This window comes from Otolemur garnettii, unplaced genomic scaffold (assembly GCF_000181295.1).
Source record: "Otolemur garnettii isolate 467f Iridium unplaced genomic scaffold, OtoGar3 scaffold00004, whole genome shotgun sequence".
In the NCBI taxonomy this organism is placed as follows: Eukaryota; Metazoa; Chordata; class Mammalia; order Primates; family Galagidae; genus Otolemur; species Otolemur garnettii.
In genome coordinates this window covers 1,233,201-1,253,082 of record NW_003852399.1, presented here as the reverse complement: position 1 = coordinate 1,253,082, position 19,882 = coordinate 1,233,201, and the positions used below count along the sequence as shown (strand labels likewise).

Here is a 19,882-nt window from a genome sequence, read left to right as displayed (position 1 = left end):
TTGTACAAACAGGTTGCCATGCAGAGATCACGTGTGTAAAAAACATAACGCAGGTCCTGGCAGGCAGAAAGATGGCACCATTAGCTGTTACTTTTATTTTTATTCTCTCCCCATTGCTACGCTATACGGAAATGTGAATGGTCCATAATTATATGCTAATTATAATGAAAGAACAGTGGTAACAATTAAAGATCTACAACTTGATAGCCAGTATCAACAGCCATAAATGCCAAAATAACAAATAGCAAAAGTGCCTCTCAGTCTAGATGGCTGGCAGGAGATGCAGCAACTTTTAATTACGTCAGCATACATACCTAACCTCTTAACCCTAATAAGAATATATTAACTAAACTTTCTTTGTTATTATTGAGAAGGTATCAGTTAAGGGCTCAATCAGCTTTCCAGTTTTTTTTTTTAAAACAAAACTCATGATAATATAAACAAAACAAAACAAAAGAAAATCACTTACAACTTTGTCTCATAATCTTTCCAGGCTTTGTCAAATGGCTTTTTGAGATCCTTAGAAAAGAGAAAATAAAATTAAAATTGCATTTACTTTTATTGAAAACACATAAATAGTTCTGAAATAATACCTTAGCAAGAATGACTTTCTTTACAGAACACTCGAAACTTTACATAAGACACTTTCCTGCACATGATACTTATTTACTCACACCAGAAGCCTGTTATAACAGTGTGTTTCAACCATTTTTTATCTCACAGCATACTTGAAACTATAGTTGAACTTCCATAGCACACTTAAATTATGTTGATCAGAAAAAAAGAAGAAAATAAATATAATTACTATGCTTTGAACTTCTTTTGAAAATAATTAATCAATGACCTTTAAGAATTTTCCTGGCACACCAGTGTACCACAGCACAGGGGTTGAAAATCACTGCTGTAGTAGAGGCAGGAAGGAGAGTGCATGACCTTGTTCCTCTGACAATACTATTAGGCAATGTGGCATATTTTTTTTCAATGATCATTTTCCAAGATTTTTTAATGTTAAATGCCTTTCAAGTACTACACTAATCTTAGAGAATAAAATCAATCCTTTCAAGATAAAGTTTCTGAACACTTACTCCTTTGACTCCTTTTAGGTCTCCTTTTAACAAGGAATCCAAGGTGAAGATCACATTGTGGCTCAGCCCCTGGAGCTGAAAAACAGAGTAAAGATGTGAAACCGTTAAAAAGGAAAGTACACATAGAATAATAAAACCAGCTACCGTTGACTCAGGGGCTTCATTTGATTGAACCTGAATATCTTCATGGGTTAAGTGGCTCAATCAGCTCCACTTTGCAGCTGAACAAAGGCAAAGGTAGAAACTGCTTGTGGAAAACCACACAGTATGGGAGTGGGAGGATGCGATTTAGACTTCAGAGCTAGTGTTCTTAGACACTATATTTACAGTACAGGTGCATGTGTACAAGTAATTCCTCAAATCAATTCAGCACGGTCACTGACATCTTTACCCAAATTGTAGATTTTTTTTTGAGACAGAGTCTTTGTTGCCCTCAGTAGAGTGCCATAGCATCACAGCTCACAGCAATCTCAAACTCTCAGGCTCAAGCAATTCTTTTGCCTCAGCCTCCGAAGTAGCTGGGACTATAGGCACCTGCCACAGTGACCGGCTATTTTTAGAGATGAGGTCTCACTCTGGCTTAGGTTGGTCTTGAACTCGTGAGCTCAGCTGAGGCAGTCTACCTGCTTCAGCTACCCAGAGTGGCAGGATTACAGGCGTGAGCCACAGCGCCCGGCTAAATTGTAGATTTTTTTTTTTTTTGGAATCATAAGTACATTTATGCCATTATAAAGCACCTCTGTCATACTTTAAAGACCTGGAAAAATTAGTACTTCTTTTCATATGGAAACAGAAATAAATTGTAGATCTTAATGTGAATGTTCTTCAGTGGTCTCTGGCAGAGTGAGGAAGAGATTATACAACTGGCTTTTACCATTTCTTTTTTCATATTCTTCTATAGCATGTATCATAATCTGAAATTACTCTGCTTTCTGCTAAAATTTTATTTTAATTTTTATGTACATATGATACTTAAACATATTCATAGAGTACATGGGGAATTTTGATACAAGCATACAATGTATAAAATCAAATCAAGGTAATTGGGATATCTATCAGATCCTCGAGATTTATCATTTCTCTATGTTAGGAACATTCCAATTCCACTCTTCTAGTTATTTTGAAACACAATAAATTATTGCAGTCGCCCTACTGTGCTATTAAACACTAAATCTTATTCCTTCTAACTGTATCATTGTGCCCAATAACCAACCCTTCTTTATCCCTCTTCCCTACTGCCCTTCCCAGCCTCTAGGGACTATCACTCTACTCTCAACCTTCATGAAACCAAATTTTTCAGCTCCCACATATGAGTGAGAACATTCAGTATCTTTCTGTTCTTGACTTATTTCACTTAATGTAATGTCCTCCAGGAACCACGTAACTGAAAAAGATAGGATTTCATTCTTTTGTGTGGCTAATATTTCACTGTGTATGTATGCCACATTTTCTTTATTATTCATCTGTTATCGATGGACACTTAGGTTGATTCTGTAAGTTGGCTATTGTGAAGAGCACTCAAATAAACATGGGAGTGCAGACATCTCTCCAATATACTGATATCCCTTCTTTTGGATCTATAGGGAGTAGTGAGATTGGTGGATCATGTGGTAGTTCTATTTTTAATTTTTTGAGGAACCTCCATACTGTTCCCCACAGTGGCTATACAATTTACATTCCCACCAACAGTGTAGGAGGGTTCCCCTTTCTCCATATCCTCACCAGCACCTGTTATTGCCTGTCTTTTCTATAAAAAACATTTTCACTGGGATGAGATATCTCACTGTAGTTTGGATTTGCATTTCTCTGCCAATTAGTAACGTTGAACATCTTTTTATATACTTGTTAGCCATTTCTATGTCTTATTTTCAGAAAAATCTATTCAAATCCTTTGCTCAATTTTAATTGAATTATTTGGTTTTTTGCTGTTGAGCTGTTTGAGGTCCAATATATTCAGGGTATTATCAGATGGGTGGTTTACAAATATTTTCTGCCCTTCTGCTGGCTGTCTCTTCACTTTATTGATTGTTTCCTTTGCTGTACAGACATTTTTTAGCTTGGTGTGATCCATTTGTCCATTTTTGCTTTGGCTTCCTGTGCTTTTGTGGTTTTATTCAAGCAATCTTTTGCCCAGATCAATGTCCTGAAGTATTTTTCCAATGTTTTCTTTTAGGAGTGTCATAGTTTCAGGTCTTCAAGTCTTGGATAATTTTGATTTGATTTTTTTTTTTTGGTAGCAAATTTTTATTTAAATCTTACGTAACTCAAGCTTCATAAAAAGCCACCATAATTGAATATTGGGTTCTCTCTCTAAGAGCCTTAAGTATTCAAAGGTTGAAATGGTTAATTTAGAAATAAGCAAACAAATAAAACAACAAAAAACCCCTGCAGCAGATCTTGCTGAACTTAAATAAATAAATAAATAAACAAGCTTAATCTTTACAAAAGTTATCTTAGTTCTACAAGGGCGGGCGGTCTTTGACTTCATGCCATTTCCTTAGAACCTTATCTTTTTCATCAAATTTGACCACAAAGCAAATTTCTGTGTGGTTTCTCCCCCCCATTTTCAGGAGATTCCTCTTGTGGAAGAGGCCAAATACAAACATGGAAGTAACTGCCTAAGCAAGTAGGAAGTGTTCTGTAATAGTGTGCAAAGAATGTCGAGTTCTAGATTAATCTCTGAAACTCGATCTAGACCTTGACCGTGACTTTGTGTGAGATCTAGAATAGGATCTTGAAGAGGCTCTTTTTGTTTTTTTTATAATTATTTTTTATTAAATCATAACTCTGTACATTGATGCATTTATGGTATTCAGGGTACTGCTTTGATATACAATGTGAAATGTTTACATTGAACCAAGTAACACATACATCACAATTATACTCATTTCTTAATAGTTTTGAAATGTACCATTGCATCATGCCATGTAAGTTGAGGTCCCCCCGAATGAAGTGGCTCTTTTTGGTGGAGGGAACACAGAACAAGCCTTTGATGGAGGAACAGGTAGGGGTGAATTGGGAGGAGACTGGCTCCTTGATCTGGATTTTGACTTTATATCACCTTTTCCATTTTCTTTTGGGAATTGAGACTGTGATGGAGACCTGCTTTGAGATTTTCCGCACTCTTTAGATCTGTTTCAAGAGCGAGAATGGGAGCCCTGATTAGACTTGGGCTTAGACTTGCTCTTTGACCTAGATTTTCTGCGTTTTGATAGAGAACATGACCGACCTTTGCTCTGTGACTTGGATCAGGAGCTACTTTTTGAGATACTCTGAGATCTACTACAGCTGCTTCTACGACTCCTACTTTGTCACCTTCTTCTAGATAGAGACCTAGATCTGCTTCTAGAATAAGACCGCCTGTGGCTTGTGCATGGCTTATCTTCAACAAGCCTAGTATTTCTGCCATTTATTTCCATACCATCCAGTCTGTCCAAAGCACGCTTCAGAGTAGGAGCGAAACTCAATTACACCCTCATTTGTGCATTCCTTATAAGCATCCGCATAAGTTACTTCACTCGCCTGTTGCATTAAATCCTTTAAATATTGCCAGCTCCAATGACTAGAAAGGTTTTCTACAATAAGCCTGTTCTCTGCAAGAACAGGTGGTCCATATTTGTCTCTGCCAGAAGTTCTCCAACCGCTGTATCCACGTCCACCACTGAGGCTCCCGTAGCTGGAGCTGTTGCGATCACAGCATGGGCCCCTGGCGTGCTCCACCGTCGCACACTCACCATAGAGCTCCTTGCCCTTCAGCTCATAAACATTTTTTTGTTGGAGACAGTCTCACTATGTCACCCTTGGTAGGGTGCAGTGATGTCACAGCTCATAGCAACCTCAAATTCTTGGGCTTAAAAGGGAAAGGGGAGAGCAGGGGGTGGGGGTGGATGGGTGGAGGGAGGGTAATTGGTGGGACCACACCTACAGTGCATCTTATAAGGGTACATGTGAAATTTACTAGGTGTAGAATATATATTGTCTTAACACAATAACTAAGAAAATACCATGAAGGCTGCGTTTACCAGTTTGGTGAAAATATTTCAAATTGTATATAAAACCAGCACATTGTACCCCATGAATGCATTAATGTATACAACTATGATTTAATATAAAAAAAAAAAAGAAAAAAGTGGGAAAAAAATTCTTGGGCTTAAGTGATTCTCTTGCCTCAGCCTCCCAAGTAGCTGGGACTACAAGAGCCCTCCAGCTCTGGTGTATGTGGCTGGCACCCTAACTGCTGAGCTCTAGGCGCCCAGCCCGATTTTTGTATGTGGCAAAAGACAGGGGTCTAATTTCATCTTTTGGCATGGAGATACCTAGTTTTTCTAGTACCATTTATTGAAGAGACTATCCTTTCTCCAATGTATATGCTTGGCACCTTTGTTGAAAATAAGTTGACTATAAACTCAGATTCAATTCTGAGTTCTCTATTCTGTTCCATTGGTTTGTGTGTGTGTTTTTATGCCAGTATCATGCGGTTTTTGGTCACTATAGGTTTATACTATAATTTGAAGTCAGATAATATGCTGCCTTCAGTTTGTACATTCCTATCTCCCCAGCTAGTACTTAAATTCAATGAGGGCAGGGACTCTCTTCACACCTCTATCCTCAGTGCCTAGATTCCATTAAAAAGGTAAGATATTAAGAAGTGCAGGCTCGGCGCCTATAGCTCACCCGGCTAAGGCGCCAGCCACGTACACCTAAGGTGGCGGGTTCGAATCCCCAGCCCGGACCCGCCAAACAACAATGACGGCTGCAACCAAAAAATAGCCGGGCGTTGTGGCGGGCGCCTGTGGTCCCAGCTACTTGGGAGGCGGAGGCAGGAGACTCGCTTGAGCCCAGGAGTTGGAGGTTGCTGTGAGCTGTAATGCCACGGCACTCTACCCAGGGGGACAGCTTGACTCTGTCTCAAAAAAAAAAAAAAAAGAAGTGCAATCTGTAGCTGAGTAGTGATTTTTTTCACTGTTTTGAGGCAGTGGCCTGGGTTTCCTTGATTTTAGGATGGCACAAAGAGGAATCTACAAGGGAGCAGGAGACACAGCTGCTACTGAGCTGTAGAGGAGTGGCGGAGGGACAGTCAAGTATGAAAAGCAAAGCAAAGCAAGAATTGGTAAGAGAGTCAGAATAAAAATACAACCAGACCATAACCAGGGACTTTTCCATCTGCACTGGGGTCCCATTCATTGTCTATGCTGAGTTGATGCAGCTTCTCTCAACTAGAGCTTGAAGAGTAAATCTGCGTTTTTGTTTCAAAGAAACCTAGACACAAAATGGGAAAAAAGGACATACAGGGTAATGGTGTGTGGTTGATGAAATTTGCAGTGTGCTTGTAATTCAGTTTAAACCTTGGTTATATACATATAGCAATACCAGCTTATTAAAGATTTAGTGAATCTACATGAAACCAAGAAAGTTGCAGACCTGGGATGTGGTGATACTTCGCTCATAAGGCAGTTAAAAGTGTTTCCACACATAGAATGGCTTGTTGGAGTAGACGCTGATGGGGATAAATTAATGATGGAAAGGCAAAAAGTTGGCTCCTGTTCCGGGGCATTTTCTGGAACCCTGAGATCGTGATTTGACTATTACATGTGTTATAGCTCTGTTGTGGAGAGAGACTCTTGTTTGCTTGGATTCAACTTGATAACATGTATTGAATTAATAGAACATTTGGATTCAAATGATCCAGCAGACTTCCTGAAGTGGTATTTGGGTACTTATCTCCATCCATGGTCATCATCAGCACACCAAACTTTGAATTCAGTCCCTTGTTCTCCAGTGCTCACCTTAAGAGATTCAGATCACAAATTTGAGTGGACTAGAATGGAATTTCAGAACTGGGCTTTACAGGCGGCAAATCTCTATAATTACTCTGTGGAGTTTACTGGCGTGGGAGCTCCACCAGCTGGTGCTGAGATTGTTGGATTCTGTACACAGATAGATGCCTTCCGGAAAAATGGTGGAAAGGCAGCTGAATTGTGTGCTGCAGAGCAGCATGCTTATAAAGCTGTTTTTATGGCCTCATACCCAAGTTTACAGGAAGAAAAGTTCGTCCTACTTGTCTTGGTTGGTGAAGTGTCCCCCCGACAAGTGGAAAGCTTGAGAGTGTCACATCTGCAGAGGCTGAAAGAACAGAGGGATAGGGAACTGAGTAATGAGCCAGCAGATACTGGCTGAGAGACCCCCGTGCCTATGCTTTGGATCAGCCTTTACAGAAGTTGAAAGAGACAGGATAAAGAAGTCTCCTAACCTGTTCTGTGTTGAAGATCAGTTCTCTGTGTCCCTGAAAAGACTCCTCGCATATCCCAAGTTGAACCACTCACGTATTAGTGAAGAAAGAATGAGATCAGTCATTGCTGGCTCGCTGATCTTGAGCTATGATGGCTCTGCTGTGGTGGTTGACCTGTATGATTATTTTGATTATCTGTTTGATTTTTAAGCCATCCTTATTTCCTGAAACTCAGGATCTGTGATATTGTTGGGCTCACTTAGAATTTCATTTAAACTGTTAATGTAGTCATAACTGATGTAATGTTTTTAAGTTTGAACACTCATGTCTTATGTTTCAAGCTAGTGGACAAATCTGCATGGTATATATAGCCAGACTGTTGTAAACCCTGAGAAAAGTATTAGGGTCCAACAGTAGTGTGTTTTCTTTCGAAACTGGACATTTTCCTTTATTTTTTTTAAGAATAAAGTAATTGGCTGTGGTTAAAAAAAATTGATAAGAGTTTTTAACATACTGTTTTCAAGGAGACCCCTAGTAATCTTAATAAAATTAATTTTAATAGCAAAGGATCAGGACTAAAGAGATCTACAGAATAAGATTATAGATGGAAAGGTTTGCGCATCCCCTCATTCAAGAAATAATTTTACTCACATGTTAGTGTATTCACTTGTCATTCTGTCTATCCATCATTTATGGAATATTTACTCTGTGATATATACTATGTGAGAGGCTGGACAGGCAAAGATGAATAAAACACTGTTCCTACCTTTAGAAAGCTTGTGGCTCGGCGCCTGTGACTCAAGTGGCTAAGGCTCCAGCCACATACACCTAAGGTGGTGGGTTCGAATCCCCAGCCCAGGCCCGCCAAACAACAATGATGGCTGCAACCAAAAAATGGCTGGCGCTGTGGTGGGCGCCCGTAGTCCCAGCTACTTGGGAGGCTGAGGCAGGAGACTCGCTTGAGCCCAGGAGTTAGAGGTTGCTGTGAGCTGTGCGGCCATGGCACTCTGCTCAGGGGGACAGCTTGAGGCTCCGTCTCAAAAAAAAAAAAAAAAAGAAAGCTTGTATTCGGGACACAAAGGCAGTAAGCATACAGCCAGCTCTACTACATTATGCTACTGCACTGTATTAGAAGCAGAGGGACAAAATGGCCCAAGAAGGACCAATGTTGGCTGATGAGCTTTGTATCTGACCCTTTAAACCATATCCATACAGCAGAATCCTGTACCCTATTCTGAGTGCCTGTTGTGAAGATAGAGTAATTATTATAGGTGAAAAGTGCTAGCTTATTCCCTGACACACAGGAAGTGCTGAATACATATTTTAAAAATGCTATGGGTTGCTAACTATGAATAAGGTGACATGGGAGTAGAGAGGGACAGGGAACAGAAAGACCTTCCCTTTTGGCTCTTTAATTTCTCCCTAACCCTTTCCTATTGTTCTCACCTTAGGCTTCCTGCAGCTCACAAGTCATTCTACCTCTTTACCCTCCTTAAATACCAACTGACTACATGTAGTGAAGGTTTTCCAGCGCATACCACCAGAAAGGGCTTGGAGTAGAAATAATCACTTCTTTATTTCAAAGATAAACAGATCTCCACCAAGACAATTCTGTCTCTGTGACTTTGCCACCACCCATACAAACAGCCTGACTGGCAGGCCAGAGGGCTAGTATGACAGCTTATATTCCGTGAGTGTCTAGGACGTTGATTCCTAAGGAGTGGAGCTGGAAAAAACTTAGCTATAACTGTTTGTAGTCCTCTAAATGACCACGGTATGTAAACTACATTGGTTATAATTTCATGGGGAGAATAATTAGGGAGGGGAATGTCTAAAATGGCTCTTGGAGTGAAGGAGGAAGGTTGTGAATAAAAACGGAGAAAAGAAAGGCTGAAAGACACTGACTTTTAGTGTGAGATAAAAGAAATAAAAATTAACAAAACTCACTCTTTACCCTAGACGGAGAGCTAGAATAATATTTTGCTCTGAGTCCTCAATTTTCCTGGGGTATGAGCCCCTGGTATCCCTCCATCCTTAGGATTAGGAGTTAGGGGTTTATGTGGATGATGAGTAACGAGGCTGAGGTCTGCCCTCCCTCTACTAATGCAGTCAATATCTAGTTTTCCTCTATTCATGGAGACAGCATTTACCACCCCTAACCATTTGTACATGTATTTGTTTGCTCTCTGTCTCCTCAATTTGATTACAAGCTCCTTGAGTATGGGATCTGTATGTTCACTGCTCCATTTCCAGAACCCAGAATATTGTGAAGAATATCGCATAGCACAACTAGGATGCTCAGGAAATACTTGTAGAAGAAATGGAATGAAATACAGAACTGAGTGTGTACAAGGTTCTTCTCTCAGGGCTATTTATGCTGATGGAAAGTTAAATGCCTATCATTGGGGACTAGCTAAATTATGGAACTTCTAAACAACAGCCATAAAAATGAGAAAGCGCAGGTGGCGCGTGTGGCTCAAAGGAGTAGGGTGCCGGTCCCATATGCCAGAGGTGGCGGGTTCAAACCCAGCCTTGGCCAATAACTACAAAAAAAAAAAAAAGAGAGAGAGAAAGCTCTTTACACCTAACTTTGAAAATATTGCCAAGGTAATTTTTTATGTGATAAAAGCAAGTTAGGGCAGTGCCTGTGCCTCAGTGAGTTGGGCACCGGCCCCATATACCAAGGGTGGCAGGTTCAAACCCAGCCCCAGCCAAACTGCAACAAAAAAATAGCTGGGTGTTGTGGTGGGTGCCTGTAGTCCCAGCTACGTGGGAGGCTTAAGCAAGAGAATCACCTAAGTCCAAGAGCTGGAGGTTGCTGGGAGATGTGATGCCATGGCACTCTACCGAGGGCAACAAAGTAAAACTCTATCTCTAAAAACAACAATAACAAAAAGCAAGTACAAAACAGTATTTATAGTGTGCAAGGATTTGTATAAAAAGAGGGAAAAATGCCTTAGTTTAAACTATTTTTGAAAAAATATACAGTTTTCTGGAGCTGGTTCCTTCCAGGGACAGAAACTCAGCAAAGACATAGGGTGGGAAAGGAGATTTTTTTTTTATTTTAAAAAAAATGTATCATGTAATACATGGCTTATTTGTAGAAAGTCAAAAATTTAAAACAAACTATGAAAAGACAGTTATTACAAACCCTTTTAAATTTTTAGTCCTAAATTATGATTTTCATCAATGCTTCAAATTCTTTGTGAAATGAATGAGGAAAAAGAAATACCTTACTATTTATGCCACTTTGATTTGAAGGCTGTATTACAAAATAACAACAATATGAAACTCTGTGGTTAGTATGGAATGTGAGGGGCGTTCAGAAGGAATAGTCCCTCAAAAGCCATGTACTGACCACACAACACACACGTAGTAACCTTTTAATGTCATCATTGTGGTCAGTCACTGGGTGGGGAAGACAATGGCACAGATAGAAAACCCCGAGAATTAAGAATTTCTTTGTAGTTATCTAGGAACATATTCTTGGGGAGGAGTGATAAGAAACCAAGAAGGTAAAACATTATGTATTATTAATTCAGAATTTTCCCAGTAACAAGCCTATGAAAAGGCCATGGGGGAAAAAAAATTAAAATTTACAAACTCTTTCCAACTTCTCAGGAAAAATAGATTATTTTTAAATACCAGCAAAGGAGATTATCTTCAATGACAAGTGAGTAGTAATTACCTCAGTGCCATTATAAAGATACAGACAGAGGTCAAAGAGGAGGAGGACCAATACAAAGAAGAGGGAATTTTTGGAAAATATTCACTGAAGAGCAAAACAAAATTTCCTTCCCTAGATCTCAGCGAAGAGAAAACCTATTTTCTCAGATATTTTAAGGAATTGCTCTGCAAGAGAGATGGATTACCTGACTTCACAGTCATGGGATTCTGTAACCTTCCTGTGTTTGTATTTTCAGCTCTTTTGGGAATCCTAGTTCTTTTATAACTCATGTCCTGAGTAAGAGTTTTGCAATGTGATATGTAATAGTCATCTTCACAGCAATTATGATGGAGCCAATATGATACAATAATAATACAAGTAGACAAGGTTCTGGGATCACCTTTGTTATCATTAATAGGTTTTTAAAAAAGCTTTTCAAGTCTGTTATATGGTATATAATTTCTCCATTCATATTACTAACATTCTATCGATTACCCTATTTCCATTTACTTAACTTCCAAACCATTTCTTTTCCTTTAAAGTTGAATTAACACGAGTTGTTTATATGATTCAAGTTTGCAAGAAGTTGTATCATATGTTTTAAAAGTATATCTCTTTTCATTTTATTAAGGAAATAACACAATAAAAATCATTTCAGGACTGATGCTTAGGTAAGATAAACATTATTTTCCTTCCATTCAAACTGCTGTTCAAATTCCTTCCTCATAAAAGAGATATTTCCCCTGCTGGTACATACATCAAGAAATTTAGAATCAATCAGAGGGAAGCTGAAGTCTACCTTTCATGCAAAACAGACTTGTTTAGGCAAGCAAGTGCAATTAATATTGGCTTTCATAAAACCATTTATTCCTTAAAATTGCTTCAACACTGCCAGACATTACACAGTCACTATAATCCCAGCCAATTAAGATGATTTAATAAACTGCTTTCCTCTACATATACAAACATACAAATCTTTTGCTCTGAATTTTTTTTACCCCTTTATAGCTTCACTACAAAAGAAATTATCTTACTTATTATTTACTGATTTATCACCTATCTTTCCTCATTAGAAGGTTTGCTTCTTAAAGGAGGTCCCTTATCTGTTCTGTTCACTAACTGACCAGACACCAAAGGAGGAGTGAAGAGGCCACTGCAGCTGACACTGCAGTTTAGTTTCTGGCTCCAATCTCCACTATGGGCTTGCAGGGTAAGTGCCCTTAAGGGCTCACCTGAATGGCTGTGTGGCCCTACTGGAGCAGCCAACTGGCAGAAAGGCAACAGTCAGCCATGACCTAGAGATGGAGAGTGCGGCACAGCTCTACAAACGGTACCTCTATGAAACCTGCACACACGTAAGGCTGTATTAATTAACCAGGACATATCTGCTTGCTTTGTCATCCTGCATTAATTCTGACATCCCCTCTCCACTGCCCATTGGTTTCCTCCCTCTCTCCAGACTGAAACAGTTTCTCTGAAAGTAAGGCTAATACAATTCTGCTGACTTGCTTAACATGTTGGAAAATCCAATTAAAATAATGAGCCAGCTCCCTGCAGTTAAGTTTGCAATTCCATGGTATAAATTAGGCAGTCTGTCTAGTGTGTTAACTCCTTCATGCTCTGGAGAGTTATTTATGGCCTTGAAACTATTTAAAGCTGGTGTCTTGTCAGTTGGCTGCTTTCTGTTTTTTTGTTTGTTTTTTTTTTGAGACAGAGTCTTACTTTGTGGCCCTTGGTAGAGTGCTGTGATATCAAAGCTCACTCAAGCCTTCCAAGCAGTTATGACTACAGGTGCCTGCCACAATGCCCAGCTATTTTTTAGAGACAGAGTCTCACTCTTGCTGAGGCTGTTCTCAAACTCCTTAGCTCAAGCAATCCGCCCATCTCGGCTTCCCTAAGTGCTAGGATTACAGACGGGAGCCACTGTGCCTGGCCTAGTAGGCTGCTCTCTAGGGTACTGTGATAGAGGTAAGAATCCCAGAGGCTCTTGGCCACATAGCACTTCTGGCCTGGGTGACTCTGGGCAAACTGTTTAATTTTGCCGGTGTTCCAGCACCTTCCACTAGCCTTTGCCAGCTTGAGTGGACTGAGGCAGAAATGACACTAATACTGTAAAACTCCACTTTATACGAGGCCACAGAGGTGGATGCTTTTACAGTCATTATCTGATTAGCTGTTCCTGATAGGTCTATAAGATATTCTTCAGTAACCTGTTCAGCCTCCCTGCAGGTGCTTCACCATCTGTCTGGAACACTCTTCCTCTGGCTATTGACTAAGAGTCTTCCAGTCTCGGTGTAACTTCCTCAGTGAGGCCCTGACCATTCTAAATAGGTCTCTTCTCTCTAATATCCTATTAGTCTTAACCAGCTAGGTAAGTGGAGAAATCAAACCACAAACCAGGTCTAACTCCAAAGTCAGTGAACTATTTACAAATATTATCTTCATACAGATAACAGATTAACAACTATATTATATACATGTGATAATGCACAACTATTTTTGGCCATTACTGACCTACATAAATTAAGATTTATTTTATTTGATTGTACAGGCATTAAAGAGAAGTAAAGAAGATTTGCTCACAGATGGAGGGCACTCACAAATCCTAGACACAAGAGAGTTAAGGCTGGCACCTCACCCACTGCCTTAGGGATTTCTTGTTTAACATTCACAGCTGCCAGAGTGACCAGTGCACACTTGGTCAAGCAAGTGACCAACACTCAGCTAGGTGTTTGCTTGGGCAAGTCACTCAACTTTTTTAGGGACTAGGAATCTTCATTTGTGAAGGGGGAATGACAAGGTCAACACCATATGCTGTTAAAAGAATTAGTCAATCAGATATGGTCAGTGGATGCTAATGCATGCAAAATGCCTGACATCATACACGCTAATAAAATGTAAGTATGTTTACTTCCGTAACATTCTTTACACTTAAAAAACTCAGCAGTAGGGCGGCGCCTGTGGCTCAAAAGGGTAGGGTGCCGGCCCCATACACCAGAGGTGGAGGGTTCAAACCCAGCCCTGGCCAAAAACGGAAAAAAAAAACAAACTCAGTAGTAGAGGACTTTTAAAAAACTGTAATGCTAGCATTTCTGGCCTGGAACACATTAAGGAGAACATTTCAGGTACTTTTAAACAAGCTGAGGGGGAGGCTCCAAAGTTCCCTTTCTGTTGTACCACACGCTCTCCACCATAAGTCTCGCAGCTCTGGTTTCCCTGCTCCATTCTGCATGGCAGTCTTTATAAACTCTAAGGCAAAGAACCTCATCATGCCATGTTCTAATCTAGGCGCACAGCTGAATCAGATTGGTATTAAAATGACAGAGGGGGCTATGTTTAACTTATGTGACCTAAGGTTATTGCTCATGACAATTCTGTAAGATGGGTCTCACAAGATTAATGAGGAAACAGGCTCAGAGAGGTTAAGTAACTTGTTCAAGGTCAAACAGTGAGTAAAGCAGATGTTCAGGTTATTAATTAAGGTTTTTACTGACTCTTAAGGCAATTCTCATTTCTCTTTGTGTCCTGCTATTCCAGTAATCTTTTGAAGTGATGAAGAGATCATATCATCCTCTGCTTAAAACCTACCATCGGCTTCTCACTACTGGATTCAAATCCAAACTCCTATTTTAGGTCTGGCCCTGCCAACCTATCTCGAGTCCCTCTACTAATTCCCTCTACCCTCAATCCTTGTTCGGCTTCCTGACCCACAGAGCTCTCTCCTCCTCTGCTTCACATCTCCATTTGTCCAAAACACTCCTCCTCTGGCTATTGGCAAAGAGTCTTCTAAGTCACCACATAATTTCCTCAGAGAGACCTTGAACATTCTAAATAGGTCTTTTCTCTCTAATCTCCCGTTAGTCTTACAGTGGCAGAATAGGCTCATTTTTAGAGTACTGCACTTTAAAATGACGTGTCTGTTCCTTTACTGTCAAAAGCAAAGCTTGTTGGAGGCAGGGGCGATGACTGTTTTGCCCTTTGCTATGCTACATCAAACTCCGACCACAGCACTAAGATGAATTTTTTTTTTTTTTTTTTTTTTGCGGTTTTTGGCCGGGGCTGGGTTTAAACCCACCACCTCCAGCATATGGGGCCGGCGTCCTACTCCTTTGAGCCACAGGTGCTGCCCAGCACTGAGATGTTATATGAACTAAATAAAATGCTTGTTGTTAAGTAAATGGATGAATGACTACATTTTCCTCCAAACCAGGACAGACATTCTGATATATAAAATGTTAAAGAACCTGCTTCCGTCTTGGTCCTCCTGGAGTGCTTGCACTGGAACAGGTAGGGAGGGAAAACTCAGAAGAGGAATAAGAAGGTTAGAACTGCTCCAAGGATGTGGCTGGGGGTGAAATACCACGGGCTGCCCCATCCAGTAGCCAACAGGCTTTGCCAGACAATTGGAAAACCAACCCTCTTACAGCTCAAAATGTAAGCTGAGATACAACTGAATACAGGAGGAAAAAAGTCCAGAAGAAATGGGTCAACAATTACCTGGAGATGTTGAAACTGCCTCAAAGCAGGGCAGTCCTGGTTCTCCACCCAACAAAGTATCAAATAAAAACAACTAAACACTTCTGTGGTAAGGTTGAAAGTTACAAGGGTCAATTCACAATTTCTATCAAAATCCTTATGGTTTTGGTATGTTTCACAAAGTTCACTATGAAAGTTCTGGACCAATATAAATACAACCTTTTGAAAAAGTCAAAAACCTCTCAAGAAAGTGAGCCTCACAGCTCGGCGCCTATGGCTCAACCGGCTAAGGCGCCAGCCACGTACACCTAAGGTGGCGGGTTCGAATCCCCAGCCCGGACCCGCCAAACAACAATGCCGGCTGCAACCAAAAAATAACCGGGCGTTGTGGCAGGTGCCTGTGGTCCCAGCTACTTGGGAGGTGGAGGCAGGAGACTCGCTTGAACCCAGGAGTTGGAGGTTGCTGTGAGCTGTAATGCCACAGCACTCTACCCAGGGGGATAGCTTGAGGCTCTGTCTCAAAAAAAAAAAAAAAAAAAGAAAGAAAGACAGCGAGCCTCTTAATTTGCCCAGAGAAAGGGACTGAACACCTACTTGGGCACTGGGCTACCAGCAGTTTCCCTCATTTCCTGACATTTTTCTTTTTAAAGAGTGTCTCACCCAGGATAGAGTGCAGTGGGGTGATGATAGCTTACCACAGCCTCAAACACCAAAGCTCAAGCAATTCTTCCCACCGTGGCCTCCTAAGTAGCTGAGACTACATGCATATGCCACCACAATTCACTGACTTTTTTTTATACATATGGGGTCTCATTATGTTGCCCAAGTTGGTCTTGAACCCCTAGCCTCAAGTGATTCTCCTGCCTTGGCCTCTCAAAGTGACATGAGCCACTGTACCTGGTTCTAACTGACTTTTACAATGATAGAGGAAGAGGAGAAATGAAAGTATTACAAACTAAATGAATGCAGTAATGAAGACTGGAATCTACATAATTTATAATCACAAGATGTGCAGAGATTTCAAACTATTTTATTTTTGAGATAGTCTCACTTTGTCACCCCTGGTAGAGTGCTGTGGCATCACAACTCACAGCAACCTCAAATGTTTGGCTAAAGTGATTCTCTTGCCTCAGGCTTCCCAGTAGCTGGGAATACAGGTGTCTGCCACAACATCTGGCTATTTGTAGACATGAGGTCTTGCTCTGGCTCAGGCTGGTCTCAAATTCTTGAGCTCAGGCAATCCACCCACCTCGGCCTCCCAGAGTGCTAGGATTATAGGTATGGGCCACTGTGCCTGGCCCAAACTATTATACACAGTGAAAAATAGAAAAAAATAGAAATGTTCAAAAATAGGACATCGGGTAAATAAATTATAGTGCAAACATAAGCATTCTGTACAGTTTTCAGATTGTGTGTCTGGGCAGGAAGTGCCTCTGAGCTCACAAACCCTCTTGAGGGACTGGCAGAGGTAATGCAGGGAAAGCTCCTGGCTCCCAGCTCCAGACTCTGCCTCAATCAGGGCAGCTTTGCTTTAGGAAGCTGTGTGCTTCCAACTGAGCACACCTCCTTAGGCTATAGTATTTTACACAACAGGAAAGCTTTTTCAAAATACATAAATAAGTGTAAAACTGGGCTGTAAAATAAACACTTCAGTATGGATCCTATGGTGTAAAAAAATTATATAACTAAAAAAAATACCTGAGAAAAAAGATGTATAGTAAGCAGAAAAAAGGTTAGGAGGCTATATCCTTTAACAGTGGATTCTAACATTACTGGTGATTTTTATTTTAGTCCCCCACCCCCATGTTTCTCAAGTTTTCCATAATGAAGTGGTATGTTTGTATTTGTACTTATTAAAAAGTATGACACAGAAACACAAGAGGGCGATATAATCAACCAGCAGCCTAGTTCTCATTCAACTTACTCTTTATGAATACAAGATATAAATCAGATGGCATATATAAAAGTAAAATAATTAGTACAGTACTGAATTTGAAGAAAAAAGTTGCACCTTCTCTCTAACACTACAGAACTCTAGATCTCTGTCGAGAATGACAGTCCTTCCTAGTGGCTCTCAGAGTGGTGTCCTTAGATCAGTAGTGTCAACATTACCTGGAAACTTGTAGGTAATGAAATCCCAAACCTAATTAATCAGAAGCTCTGAGAGTGGGGCCCAACAACCTAAGTTTTAACAAGCTCTTAAAGTATAATGAACGCAGGGTCAAATGTGACAGCCACTGCTGTCCACGTAGAAGAAAATCCAAAGTTCTTTCAGCGAAGGAAAGACTGTAAGCCAGGGAGAGAAAATGACCTGCGTAATGTCTAAGGCATAATTACTAGGAAGAAAAAAGAGAGGTAAAGGATCGGGGAAACGCTAGAGGAAAAGTACAAACCAAATTATACCATGTGCTAAAGGCATCAGGGACTGATAAGACCGAGTTTAAGCATAAAGCATATTTTACTGGAAATGTTAGAGAAAAATGGGTAGGTGTACGAGTTATCAGAGAATATGGTAATTCTTTAACTAAAATAATGCAATTATATTTTGTCTAACTCAGTTTAAGCAAATGGTGGGTTAGATTTAACATCATCTTCTACATCGAGTGGAAATGAAAGCACTATTCCCTTTGCATTGTGGGCAGCATCTGATTTCATCGGGAGATAATTACATACGGGGAGCAGCTAAGATTTATAAGACCAAGTAAATGAGAAAGTAAAAGGGGAAAACTCGTACAGCTAGGCCCGGGTTTGAGAAAGGCATCCCTACCCCAAGGATTTCTGTACTGGACCTACAAAAATTGCCTGTGGAAGAGGATGAAGTCATTGGTGGGGTGTGAAGGAGCATCTAGAAAATGCCTTTGAAAAAATGAGTACTTTTGAAAACGTATCATAAGCAGTTTGTGCCAAAGAGGGGATTGCTGTATTTCACTCTAGGGCAGTGGTTCTCAACCTTCGTAATGCCGCGACCCTTTAATACAGTTCCTCATGTTGTGGGGACCACCAACCATAAAATTATTTTTGTTGCTACTTCATAACTGTAATTTTGCTACATTATGAATCGTAATGTAAATATCTGATATGCAGGATGTGACTTCTATGAAAGGGTTGTTCGACCCCCAAAGGGGTCACAACCCACAGGTTGAGAACTGCTGCTCTAGAGCTTCTTTTTGGGGGGTCATTGAGAAATTCCAGCAGAAGTGATGTGCTGGAATTGACTTTGTGGAAGAGCAGTCAGTTCCAGTTCATACATAGGGAAGTGGGGAAAAGTGATGAGAAGTAGAAAACCGGTACCTAATTACGAAAAATAATTTGAAAATTAAGGTTTCCTTAGTTTAATCTCTCCTTTATCTGCTACTCTGGTTCCCTACCAGGAGCTGTTAACTATAATGATAATGTTAGTTCGTGATCAACTTCCAGACCTTTAATTTCATTTCCATGCATGTCATCTACAATTTGCTATGTTTAGACTAGAACAAACCATATCGTAAGCAACATCAAATCCCATTTTCCTTGACTCTATTAAGCATTTTTAGCATACATTGTGTTTTGTAACATCTGACTTTTATTCAGGATGCACCTTCTTGACACAATTTAAAAATCTAATAAAATAAACATATACGAGCACACATACGGGGCTTACATGTGCTAATAATGCACTACTGTTTGGGGTAACTTATAACAAAACAGCCAGCTGCTACTCCCTTTGTTTGGGCTGCCCTGTCCTGTCTGCGTGGTCTCCACGTTTTAAAATTGTGTTGACTTGATCCTCATTGAAATTTTCCAAATTCAAAGACTCCATTTAAATGGTGAATATGATATTCAGTTACTTGAAATATTTCAAAGCTCTGCAGAAAAGGAATCTTCTTAGATTATTTCCTATGCAATTGCTGGCAGGAAATCAAATAAAAGTTTCCCTACTTGTGCGAAACCAAAAGCAGGATGTTTTAAAAGTCTGGTCCTACGGTCATGTCTACCTTTCCCTGTAATATTAATATTACTGCTTCAGAGTAAACTACTAAAATATGTTGTACACGCAATCTTTTAAACAGAAAGTGAAAATCAGTCTTATTGCCGAGTAGGCACTTGATAAATGCTGGCTGAGCAAGAATACACTTTAGAAAGCAAGTTTGTTTCTTTCTTAATACTAAGTATAGACTTTTACCTCATTCTCTATCCAGTGTATCAATCACTGCTTACTGTTATTTAATGTTTCCATTTAAAGAAAATGACCTCTGTTAGCATAAAAGGATAGAGTTTCCTAAGTATCTGTTAATTTTTTATAGCTCAGATCAAGGGCCCCTCTTCTGAGAAGCCTTCCTTCATACCCCCACTTTCTTTTTTTTTTTTTTTTTTTGAGACAGAGCCTCAAGCTGTCCCCCTGGGCAGAGTGCCGTGGCATTACAGCTCACAGCAACCTCCATCTCC

At 40.1% G+C, this 19,882-nt stretch overlaps 1 protein-coding gene and 2 pseudogenes across 1 annotated transcript in view; 1 reads left to right on the top strand and 2 right to left on the bottom strand.

Moving 5' to 3' along the window:
• The window catches only part of ASAP1 (ArfGAP with SH3 domain, ankyrin repeat and PH domain 1), a 345,855-nt gene that overhangs the window by 110,896 nt on the left and 215,077 nt on the right, over positions 1-19,882 (bottom strand). Inside the window, exons 5-6 of the mRNA XM_003782341.2 lie at positions 1,086-1,160; positions 470-519 (exon numbers count right to left, since the gene is read on the bottom strand). Coding sequence (XP_003782389.1) covers positions 470-519; positions 1,086-1,160 — 125 coding nt within the window. The remainder of the gene's footprint in view (positions 1-469; positions 520-1,085; positions 1,161-19,882) is intronic.
• On the top strand, positions 1,424-7,554 carry LOC105887671 (annotated as a pseudogene).
• LOC105887672 lies at positions 3,758-5,017 on the bottom strand (annotated as a pseudogene).